The sequence below is a fragment of the Monodon monoceros genome, unplaced genomic scaffold, assembly GCF_005190385.1.
Source record: "Monodon monoceros isolate NGI ecotype Baffin Bay Population unplaced genomic scaffold, NGI_Narwhal_1 Super_Scaffold_22, whole genome shotgun sequence".
Taxonomy (NCBI): Eukaryota; Metazoa; Chordata; class Mammalia; order Artiodactyla; family Monodontidae; genus Monodon; species Monodon monoceros.
This window is the reverse complement of record NW_021703779.1, coordinates 42,463,024-42,475,062: the sequence shown is the minus strand read 5'-3', so window position 1 is coordinate 42,475,062 and position 12,039 is coordinate 42,463,024. Positions and strand designations below refer to the sequence as shown.

The 12,039-nt window shown below is 51.3% G+C and overlaps 1 protein-coding gene across 5 annotated transcripts; it reads right to left on the bottom strand.

Moving 5' to 3' along the window:
- Positions 1 to 5,166: 5,166 nt before the first annotated feature.
- WDR13 (WD repeat domain 13) lies at positions 5,167 to 11,620 on the bottom strand. 5 transcript variants are annotated; one of them, XM_029241295.1, is made up of 10 exons: positions 11,505 to 11,620; positions 11,086 to 11,165; positions 10,173 to 10,379; positions 9,182 to 9,291; positions 8,940 to 9,070; positions 8,028 to 8,335; positions 7,124 to 7,304; positions 6,882 to 7,023; positions 5,925 to 6,043; positions 5,167 to 5,511 (listed from the first exon to the last, which is right to left on the bottom strand). In XM_029241295.1, exons 3-10 carry the CDS (start codon positions 10,176 to 10,178, stop codon positions 5,327 to 5,329), a joined length of 1,182 nt encoding a protein of 393 aa, XP_029097128.1. In that variant the 5' UTR covers positions 10,179 to 10,379; positions 11,086 to 11,165; positions 11,505 to 11,620; the 3' UTR covers positions 5,167 to 5,326. The 5 variants fall into 5 exon arrangements, 4 of the variants coding, with proteins under 4 accessions (XP_029097128.1, XP_029097126.1, XP_029097127.1 ...); XM_029241292.1 differs by having other exon boundaries at positions 5,238 to 5,511; positions 10,173 to 10,413; positions 11,505 to 11,608; XR_003796440.1 differs by lacking the exon at positions 11,505 to 11,620 and adding an exon at positions 6,132 to 6,183 and having other exon boundaries at positions 5,396 to 5,511; positions 10,173 to 10,413; positions 11,086 to 11,384.
- Between the last annotated feature and the right edge of the window lie 419 nt (positions 11,621 to 12,039).

The following is a 12,039-nucleotide window of genomic DNA, read 5'->3' as shown; positions in this document are numbered from 1 at the left end:
CAGTGGTTGAGAGTCCGCCTGCCGATGCAGGGGACGCGTGTTCGTGCCCCAGTCCGGGAAGATCCCACATGCTGCGGAGCGGCTGGGCCCGTAAGCCATGGCCGCTGAGCCTGTGCGTCCGGAGCCTGTGCTCTGCAGCGGGAGAGGCCACAACAGTGAGAGGCCCGTGTACCACACAAAAAAAAAAAAAAAAAAAAAAGGGTTTCAGATCTGATGTTAAATCAGAGGCACAGTGATGACGGACAAGTTAACAGAGGTCCAAGTCTGACCAGTAAGTTTTTTTTTTATTATTTGCTCTTTATTTATTTCCCCTTAGGTTGTAAGTCAAGAAAATCATGATGAAGAATTTAAAGCAGAAGGTCAACTCTGTTACCTCAAAATTTCGCAAGGAGGAAGTCCCCCAAATCATGTATAACAACATCTGTGATCAGCCATCTTGAATCCAGATGCAATGAAGACATGAAAAATGTGAAGAAAAGAAGAAAGTATTAGAGAAAAATGAGGCTCCCCGAAATGATTTTGTGATCTGCTAACCTTAGTGGAAACCAAGCGTCTTTTTGGTGCTCCATACTGTGCAGAAAAGAGTTAACAGCAGGCCTCAATTGCTGTCTTTGGAAAGGCCTGCTTTAAGGGGGGCCCTTGGCTGGCATCTGGAAATTTAGATTCCAGGAAGATTCCCACCACTCTCTAATTGATAAGAGTGACCCACTGTGCCTGAACTGTTCGTCCAAGCACCGTGGTTTATGCTAAACACCTGCTTTCCTTCAGGGTGTCAGGGAGTTGGGTATGTGCCAGGCAGAGGGTGCTTACATGACCAACCCCTAATAGAAACCATGGGCGGAGTCTCTAACAAGCTTCCGTGGTTCACAGTGTTTAACATGTGTTGTCACAACTGAGGGAATTAAGGGTGTCCTGTGAGGCTTCACTGGAAGATGACCCTTGGAGGCTTGTGCCTGTTTCCCCTGGACTTCACCCCATGCGCCATTTCCCTTTGCTGACTGTGCTCTGTATCTTTTTGCTGTAAAAATCACAGCCATGTATACAACCATATGAGGAGACTGAGAATCCTCCTAGCAAATCACTGAGTCTGTGAACAGTCCAGCTCTCTGGACTATCACCACATCTCATCACCATTTACCTTAAGGTCTGTCAGATGGAAGTACCAGATAGAAATGCTTCTGGCTACAAGTAATTGCACTGTCCAATAACAGTGGCTTGAATGAACAAGAGGTTATTTTCCTCCCTCAACAAGACTGCTGGTGTTAGTTCAGCAGCTCAACAATGTTGGGCCAGGTTGGGGTCTCTGTGACTCTGTGGACTGACCCTGAGGTCTCAAGACGGTAGCTATAATTCCCATTGATACATCTGGATGTGGCAGCCTATGGAGCTGGAGGGAAGGGAGCAGCTGGAGCAAGAGGCTCTTTGATACCCTGGAACTTTGACATTTCCTGGTGACTCAGGTCATTGACAAGGGATTTGGGTTATCAATCTCCCTGTCTACACCCCAAGCTTTCTGACCTCACTCAGGGCTCCTCTCAAATACTGAACATTACTCTGTGTTCTCTGAGCTGTTCCAGGCCTCGAATTTGAGACCTGGGTGGGCATGGGAGGAGCTAGGGGTAGTCTGGAGTTTCTCTGGGGTGGAGAGAGATCCCCCATCCCTTTCCTCCCAAAACAGGAGCCGCTACCTCAGCCTCAGGGTCCATAGTTGCTCTGCACCACCTTGGCGCTCTCAACACCTCTGCTCCCTGCTTGCGGAAAACAACCAATGCACCGACAGGTGTGGGGCCCAGGGTGCGGCTGGCCCAGGGGTGGGGGGAGCCTGGAAGCCTCAGCCTCCCTGAGGAGCCAGCGGAGTCCTGCAGACTTAACAGGATGAAACCCCTGTGGTAGAAGCCAACATTCCCTACCTCAGCCCCTCTGCTGCCACCACCTTGGTGCAAGTCCCCATCACTGCTCACCTCAACTACTGCAGGGTCTCCTGACTGATCCCCCTGCTCCCGCTCCCCCATTCCAGTCTGTTCTCTTCACAGTGCCCACAAGGATCCTCTTACAACCAAGTGAGATCATGTCCCTACTCCGCCCAAAATGTTCTGGTGACTCACGCCTCACTCAGCAAAAACGCTCAAGTCCTCACTGTGCCCCCAAAGCCCTCCAGGATTGGGCCTGTCCAACCTCATCTCTTAGCAAACCTTAATCTAGCCACGCTGGCCTCTACAATGGTCCTCCTGGCACACTCCAGCCTTGGTGCCTCTGAACTGCCTTTTCTCTACCTATGATATTCTTCTTCCTCACACACTATGGCTCTCTCACTTCATTCAGGTCTTTGTTTAAATTTCACACTGTCAGAGACCCCAAATAGCCAAAGCAATCTTGAGAAAGAAAAACAGAGCTGGAGGAATTAGGCTCCCTGACTTCAGTCTACACTACAAATCTACAGTAATCAGAACAGTATGGTACTGGCACAAAAACAGAAATACAGATCAATGGAACAAGACAGAAAGCCCAGAAATAAACCCACGCACCTATGATCAATTAATCTACAACAAAGGAGGCAAGAATATACAATGGAGAAAACAGAGTCTCTTCAATAAGTGGTGCTGGGAAAACTGGACAGCTACCTGTAAAAGAATGAAATTAGAACATTCTTTAACACCATACACAAAAATAAACTCAAAACAGATTAAGGACCTAAATGTGAGACCGGAAACTATAAAACTCTTAGAGGAAAACATATGCAGAACACTCTTTGACATAAATCGCAGCAATATCTTTCTGGTTTCACCTCCCAGAGTAATGAAAATAAAAACAAAAATAAACAAATGGGACCTAATTAAACTTAAAAGCTTTTGCACAGCAAAGGAAATGATAAACAAGACGAAAAGACAACCCTCAGAATGGGAGAAAAGATTTGCAACTGAATCAACGGACAAAGGATTAATCTCCAAAATATATAAACAGCTCATGCAGCTCAATATTAAAAAAAAATGAACAACCCAATCAAAAAATGGGCAGAAGACCTAAATAGGCATTTCTCCAAAGAAGACATACAGATGGCCAAGAAGCACATGAAAAGCTGCTCAACATCACTAATTTGGGTTATCTATCTCCCATCTTCTCTATTAGAGAAGTACAAATCAAAACTACAATAAGGTATCACCTCACACCAGTTAGAATGGGTATCATTAGAAAGTCTACAAACAACAAATGCTGGAGAGCGTGTGGAGAAAAGGGAACCCTCTTGCACTGTTGGTGGGAATGTAAATTGATACAGCCACTATGGAGAATAGTATGGAGTTTCCTTAAAAAAGTAAAAATAGAACTACCACACGACCCACCAATCCCACTACTGGGCATATACCCAGAGAAAACCATAATTCAAAAAGAGTCATGTACCACAATGTTCATTGCAGCTCTATTTACAATAACCAAGACGTGGAAGCAACCTAAGTGTCCATTGACAGAAGAATGGATAAAGATGTGGCACATATATACAATGCAATATTATTCAGCCATAAAAAGAAATGAAATTGAATTATCTGTAGTGAGGTGGATGGACCTAGAGTCTGTCGTACAGAGTGAAGTAAGTCAGAAAAAGAAAAACAAATACCATATGCTAACACATATATATGGAATCTAAAAAAAAAGTTGTTCTGATGAACCTAGGGGTAGGACAGGAATAAAGACACAGACATAGAGAATGGACTTGAGGACACGGGGAGGGGGAAGGGTAAGCTGGGACGAAGTGACAGAGTGGCACGGACATATATACACTACCAAATGTAAAATAGATAGCTACTGGGAAGCAGCCGCATAGCACAGGGAGATCAGCTTGATGCTTTGTGACCACCTAGAGGGGTGGGATAGGGAGGGTGGGAGGGAGATGCAAGAGGGAGGAGATATGGGGATATATGTATATGTATAGCTGATTCACTTTGTTATAAATCAGAAACTAACACACCATTGTAAAGCAATTATACTCTGATAAAGATATTAAAAAAAACCCCAAAACCAAAAAAAAAAAAAAAAAAAACCCGTATGATCCAGCAATCCCATTCCTGGGCATAGATCCAGAGAAAAAACCATAATTTGAAAAGATACATGCACCCACAATGTTCACTGCAGCACTATTTACAATAGGCAAGACACGGAAGCAACCTAAATGTCCACTGACAGATGAATGGATAAAGAGGATGTGGTACATATATACAATGGAATATTACTCAGTCATAAAAAAGGAATGAAATAATGCCATTTGCAGCAACATGGATGGGCCTAGAGATTACCATACTAAGTGAAGTAAGTCAGACAGACAAATATCATATGGTATCACTTATATGAGGAATCTAAAACAATGATACAAATGAACTTATTTACAAAACAGAAACAGACTCACAGACTTAGAGAACAAGTGTATGGTTACCAAAGGAGAAAGGTGGGAGGGAGGGATAAATTAGGAGTTTGGGATTAACATATACACACTTCTATACATAAAATAATCAACTAGGACCTAGTGTAATACTCCAATATAAAATAAAAATTAAAGAAAAATAAATTTCACACTGTCAGGATCATCTTCCCTGATCAGGACACCAAAAAGAGCCGAACCCTCCCCTCACTCCTGCACTCTATCCCCTGCCCTTTTTCCTCACAACGCTCAGCTTTAGCTGACCTATTATACCTTTTTTTTTTTTTTTTGCAGTACGTGGGCCTCTCACTGTTGTGGCCTCTCCTGTTGCGGAGCACAGGCTCCAGACGCACAGGCTCAGCGGCCATGACTCACGGGCCCAGCCGCTCTGCGGCACGTGGGATCTTCCCGGACCGGGGCACGAACTCGTGTCCCCTGCATCAGCAGGCGGACTCTCAACCACCGTGCCACCAGGGAAGCCCCTAGCTGACCTATTATATATTTTTGTCTATTATCTACCTGTCTTCACTAGAATGTAAGCTCCACGAGGGCAGCCATTCCTGCCAGTTTAAGTCACAGCTTGTACCCTCAGTGCCTAGAACAGGTCCCGGCGCACAGAGGTGCTCCACAATGTCTGTCCAAAGCGTGACTGTGTAAAACACTTGAAGTGGTGCCTCTGACATGGCAGACGTTCATAAACGGTTGTTGAATGAATCCATCAATGAATCAATGCATGAAGGCATGAATGAGGAGGTGAACCCCATCCCATCTTGGGTCCTAGAGCTGCCCTTTCCCCCATCCCAACCCCAGAAGACCTGGGAGCCAGTCATCGGCACAACCACAGGAACTTTATTTACAAACACAAGGCTGGGGCCGGAGGCAGGTGGGAAGGTGGACAGTGGCAAGGCTGGAAGTCTCCTACTTCTGCTCCCGCCTCCAGACGATGACCATGCCGCTAGCGTCGCTGGAAGCCAGCAGGCTCTCATCGCAGTTGAAGCTGACATCCAGCACGGGCGCGCTGTGGCCCTGCAGCTTGTTGACGGCGGCCTTGGCTGCCCGCTCCACGTCAAAGAAATGCACGCACATGTCCTCGCTGCCCGTCACTGCCCAGATGAGAGACCATCAGGAGGTGTTGCAGGAGGCAGCGGGGTGCCCTGCATGTGAAGTCTCTGAGGTGTTGAGGGATTTATGTCCAAGGTGTAAGGTCCCGGGGCTGGGGGCTCTGGGGTGGACCATCCCCAGATGCAAGGTCACCTAGCTGTTTTGGCTCTGCGTCCAGAGTGTGAGGTCTCTGAGCTCTTTGTTGGTGGCGGGGAGGGGTCTGTGTCTTAGGCTGTGAGGTTTCTGGGCTGTCTGGGGGGTCTGTGTTCAAAGTGTGAGGTTGCTGGGGCATGAGAGTTCTTGAGGCCCAGGAAGCCAGGGCATTAGGATGTCGTGACAGCTGAGCCAGATCAGCACCAGCCCTGGTCCCTGCCCCTCCCTGGCCACCCAGACACCCCGACCCCATGGGACTCACCCACACAGGCCCCCTGGCGGAAGGACATGAGGGGGCAGAAAATGCTGCGTACGGGGTGCGAGCTCTGCTCAATGGGGAAGCTTCTCTTCAGCTGCAGGGTCCCCTCGTTGTCCACCACCCTGAGAGGAGGAAGAGAGTGGGTTAGGGGGCAGCCTCAGCCCCAGAGGGGGACGAATGGTGGGCCAGTTTGTGTCCCCACCCCTGCACCTGAGGTCTTTTCAAGGTTCATGAAATCCAGTTTTGAGACGACTGCATAAACCTATAAAGCACGGGATGGTGTGTGAGTTAGTGACAGTTTGGAAACTGTATCTGTTGATACAAATGGGGAGCCTCTGCTGTTTAATTTGCTAGTTTCTTTTCCTAAGGGTCCCTAAGAGATCCTGATTTTAGGACAGGCACAAAGAGAGGGAATGACTGACCAAACTACAGCACCCCTGCACCGTGGAATACCACATGGCTATTCAAAGGAATGAACCCGAGCTACTGCAGGGAGCAGCGTGCAGCCCAGGCTGAGAACTGCATTTAGATGACAGACATAAGTGAGTGGGGATAGTAAAACTCCCAGCTTCAAAAAAAAAAATTTAAAAAAAATGAAGGAAGGGAAAGCAGGCCACCGCTCTAAGGGGACTCTAGTCTATTTTATGGCTCAGTTTGCTCATCTGTAAAATGGACATGATTACAGCACCCACCTCACAGGGTTGCTGTGAGGATTAAATGAGGGGATATGAACAGGGCCTGGCCCAGCAACTGCTACGCACATGATAGCTATTGCTATTACTATTACTGCTCCTATTGATGTCACCGTTATCATATTATTACTATTATTAGGAGACCGAACCTCTCCCCTCAATGAAGTTAACCTCCATGGCTTAGTCTGCTGGGGAGACAGGGCTCTCGTCTCAGTCTGACAGAGGCGGCAGGCCCCCCACCTCCAGGCGGCCCAGAGAGGAGACCCACCTGTAGAGCAGCAGCTTGTTGAGGCAAGCATTTATGAGCAGCGAGGGGTCCCGGGCCTCGCGGCTGACCCAGGAGCGGGCGGAGATGCTGGTCACAGGGCTGCCCTCATGTACCACCAGACGCTTGGCTTTGGTCAGCTTCCCTGTGGCAGCAGAAGGAGGGGAGGCAACGGTGAGGGTTGGGACTGTGCACCAGAAGGGTGAGGGTGTGAGCAGCTGGATGCAGGCCTAGGGTCTGCCTACCTGTGGCCATGTCGAAAAGGAAGGAGAAAACACTGCCGCGGTCATCACCCGCCCAGAGCAGCCGGCCAGGGGCATCAAAGGACAGAGCGAGGACACGGCCTGTCAGCTTGCTGGAGCCACCCTTCACTTTCTTGCCCGTGGAGATGTTCATGACGTGCACGTTGTGCTTGGCATTCCCCACCTGTGTGTGAGACCCGCACACCATCACCCTGCTCCCAGCCACTCCCTCCTTGAGTCTGACCACAGCAGGGCTGCTGTTGATGGGACTGGCTGATCCCTACTGGACTCTCATCACAGTGAGGGTGGGCCGGTAGACTGGAAGGTGACTCAGGCCGGTCATCCTCCCCAGCCAGTCCCTCTTGCAATCTGACCAGAAGAGACAGCTTCTCCCAGAACTCAAGGGGCCTGCCTGGTCCTTCCTGGAGCCTTGACTATACTAGGGCGGCGGCTGCTGCTACAGCTGAAAGGATCCCAGAGCACAGGCTCACTGGGCCAGCTCCCCCTACTCCCCACTCAGGACCAGGCCAGACTTTTCATTTCCTTCCCCTGTCCTCTGACTCTCTATCCGGGTCGGACCACCATGATGCTGCCACTGAGATGAAACAAGGTTTCCGACTAGTAATCCTGCTCCCCAACCAGCAGCCCCTGCAGTTGGAAAACGGTAGGACTACTGCTGCTGGGACCGTGACCCTACCCCCAGACCGCCCCCCATCCCCGGAGTCTACCAGAGTGAGGCCATCCCAGACCAAGAACCACGTCCCCGGTTCTGCCCTGTTTCCCTCTGAGTCTGGCCAGAGGAGGACGGAGGCGATGGACTAGAGGGGACCCCCTTATCCCGACTCCCTGCGACAGCCCTCCTGGCCTGGCATCCCGCCCTCGGCAAGGGGGTGCTCTGGAGCCTGACCACAGTGAGGTTGTTGTTGACCGGCTGAAAGGTGCAGCAGAGCAGTTCGGCGCTGTCTGGGTCAGGGATCTCCCGGATGCAGCGGCCGTCCTCAGAAGCCCAGATGCGCATGGTGGCATCAAGCGAGGTGGACACGAGGATGTCGTTGGAGAGGGACCAGGCGAAGTCGGAGACCCCGCGGGTGTGGCCCCGCAGCACTCGGAGCACGGTGGGCGGGGCGGGCACCAGCTGGCACAGCGAAATGCTGCCATCGAGTGAGCAGCAGGCCAGGCGGTGCCGGTCGTCATTGGCGAAGCGCACCCTGGGGACTGCAAGGCCAAGGAGCCATTTGTGAGAGCTGCCACGCTCACCGGGTGCTTTCATTTACAGAAGGTTCTGACGTGTGAGCCAGGGGCCGGGACCGACTGCACCAGGCACAGTGGCCTCAGCAAAGGGTTTTCCTTGGCTGAGAAAGAGAGTTGGAACCCCAGAAGGCCCTCTACCCAAAGCTCCCTAAATCTTGGCAGGTACTTTATGGATTGCAAATGACTTCTGCAATGCAAAAAGCCTTCTACATCTCAGTAAGCACTTTACAGTTACCAGGGTCTTGGCAGTTTGCAAAACCCACTCTGCCCTTTGCAAGGAAATTTCTCTGCAGCAAAGGTTTTAAGCTCGTTCAAGTGACTCATGACCCCAGAAGCCTTCTGCAAAGTGCTCTTTTAAACTGCTGAGCCCCTTTATGGTAGACAAAGTAACCAAGACTTTGCAGATCACTTTGCAGAGGGCTTTTAGGTTTTGCGAAAGGTGTGATGAATAGCAATTCCTCCGAGGTGGGCCTGAGACTCTGCATTCCAGAAAAGGATGCACTGGGCGGTTGTCACCCAGTTGTTTGGGCAAATGCGTGGTGACGGGGCCCACCATCCACGGGCTCACCTGCCTCATCCACGTGCTGGTCAAAAACATGGTACATGCCCGCAAAGGCGTAGTTCTCACTCAGCGATGTGTCCCCGGCCATGGCTCGACTTGCTTCTGCCGCTGACGTGGGAACCACGCTGCCGGGGGGCCTAGGCCCCAACAGGAGTGAGGGGTGAGAGGAGGGAGGTACTAGCGTTTGGCCTGCCATTGCCCTGTGGCTCCCCTCCTCCTCACAAACCTTCAGCTGCCCTGGTGCATACCTGTCCTCATAGACGGCACGGTTCATCTGTGCCTGCAGCTGGTAGGAGCCTCGGCTGACAGAGCGGCGGTGCCCACGGGCCCCCAGGGCCCGAGGGTCATCCTCGAAGTCCTGCAAACAGAGGGTCAGGGTAGGTACACCTTGCAAACAGCCCTCAAGAACCTATGAGATCTAGAGTTTTCAAAATATACCCAGAACCATGGGACTTCCCTGGTGGCCAAGTGGTTAAGACTCTGTGCTTCCATTGCAGAGGGTCAGGGTAGGCACACCTTGCAAACAGCCCTCAAGAACCTATGAGATCTAGAGTCTTCAAAATATACCCAGAACCATGGGACTTCCCTGGTGGTCCAGTGGTTAAGACTCTGCGCTTCCACTGCAGAGGGCGCAGGTTCGATCCCTGGTCAGGCAACTGAGATACCGCATGCTGGAACCAGATCCCTTCTCACCCCTTCCACTGTTACCACCGTCACCTGGACTACTGTGGTGTCCTCTGCACTAGTTCCCCTACTCTCACCCTTGCCCCACTCAGCAAATACTTAACAAATGCTCTTTGAACAAAGAATGAACACTTTTCCCCCAGAAAACCACTCAGCTTTGTCTCTTGCCTCATTCAAGTCTCAGCTCAATTGTCACCTCCTCAGAGACGCCTTCCCTGAGCATCCGCATTAAAAATAGCTTCTCTCTCTTCCCAACACCTGTCCTGTTTCATTCCCCAAGTCAGCCTTATTTTTCCATGTTAGCACTCCTCACTACAAGCCATGGTAGTTATTCACTTGTTTACCTGGTTTGCTACGTTTATTGACCTATTTATCTTGTTTATTGCCTGCTTATCAACCTATTTATCTTATTGTCTGTTGATTTATGACATACATTATCTCTTTTTGCCCTCTGCTCATCCTAAGAGCCAGGAACAGTGCCTGGAACATAGCAGGTGCTCGACAAGTCTGTTGAGTGAATATATATGGAGGCAGGTGGCGTGGGGAGGAGCTCACCTCCATGCGGTCAAGGGTAGTGCGGCTGCTGCGGACGATGCTGTTGCTATAGGCACGAGCACTGCCTGGCTCAGAGAGGGGCCCGTAGCGCTGGCCCAGCAGCTGCCCACGCAGCCTCAGGTACTGCCGACGCAATGCTGGAGGGTGCCCAGCCTTGGCATTCTCCCGCAGTAGCTGGCTGCGCCGTCGGATATATTGTGTCCGAAACTGTGGAAACGTTGGTGTGCGGTACGCATTGTACCTGCGATGGCAGGAGGCAAGGCGGGCAGCAGGCACAGGACAGAGGGAATCAATCAGCGCAGGGGATAGGGAAGGAGAATGAGGTGTGTGGCAATGATAGGTCAGGATGGCAAGTGATCAGCAGTGGTGATGGGGGTCACTCTGGTGTTGTGATAAGGGTGTGTCCGCAGTAATAATGGGCATGGCAATGAGGGCAGTGTGGGCACAATGGAGGCAGTCTGCAGTTCTGCTGGAATTGGTATGGGGTGACTGAGTCAGTGTAGACAATAGGGGCCAATCTGACATGGTGACGGGGGTTAGCATGGGGCAATGGTGGGGGTCAGTATGGCGATTGGGTCAGACTGGGGAAGTGATGGTAAGAGAAGTCTGGGGGCAAAAGTGGGGAACAGGATGTCACCAGCATGGGCTCTATCACCCTCCCACCGACAAAGGCTCCAATACCACAGACTCTGCGCATGCCCACATGTGACTGCATTAACCTAGCATGCTGTTTAACAACCCTCGCTTGCCAGTCATTCCCTGCGGGCAAGCCCCACACCCTGCTACTGCGCATGCTCACCTCCAGCAAGCCCACTCAGCCGCATAAGGCAAGTTCTCCGCCCAGCCTCACTTATCGCCATTGCGCATGCACCACGTAACTTCCGCTCCCGCGAGCTTCGACCCCACGCCTCACCTCGCGTCTACTGCTAAGACCTGCTGCCACACCGCAGCCATTCCCCGGCCTCCTCTTCCGGCGCGTCCGCCCGCGGGAGCCTGCGGGACAAGGGCCTGGAATGTCAGCGTCTCAAGTGAAGAGATCTAGATCCGCCCCTTCCGCCAGGCGATCGTTGCCATAGACACGGAGTCCCTCCAGTCCAGGATGTCACGATATCCCACCCGGCTCTTAGCATGGTCACCACCCCAGTCCTGCCCTTCCCAGGCAGCGCCCAGATGATTCACAGCAGACCTGGCCCCGCCCCTCCCGGTCACCATAGCAACGCCCCTCCTCCCGCCGCCTAGCAATCCTTGTTGGCATTCTCCACCCATCTTGCCCCCACCGCCCCCCGCCTTCCCTTCTCGGGTCCAAGAGCAGGACCCGGGATTAGGGACCACCTCCGGGGCTGCCTCCCGCTCTTGAGGCTCCCGGGGCGGCCCTGAAACCAGTGTCACCCTTCTCTCCTCTCTCAAGCTCCAGCAAGATGGCCGCCTGCTGCCAGGAAGAACTTCCGACCACAGAACAGATCGATAGGAATCCTCCCCAGGGCGTGGGAGAACCACGCAAGCGCATTAAGGGACAGTAGCTTCTGACACAAGGATGGAGGCTCCGCCCTTTTAAGTTCTATCCAGCCTCAGTCCCTAATGGCATTTTTTTGTGTACACAAGAACAATGTCCAGGGACCACAGGGACAGGGGCTAGTATGCGAATCACTCACTGAAAATCAGAAATATGACTTTCAAAAAAAAAAAAACGAAAGGACTTTTTTTGAAAGAGTGGTATAAGCTGCTTTTTAGCAGCACAATCTTGGCCAAGCAAGATTTGAAGTGCAGAATAAAAAATAATCACACATGCAGAGGCCGCCAGAAAATTCTCCAGTCCCTAGGTGACTGATGGGCCTTCAGGCACGCCCAGAGTAAGAAGAGTCCTTTC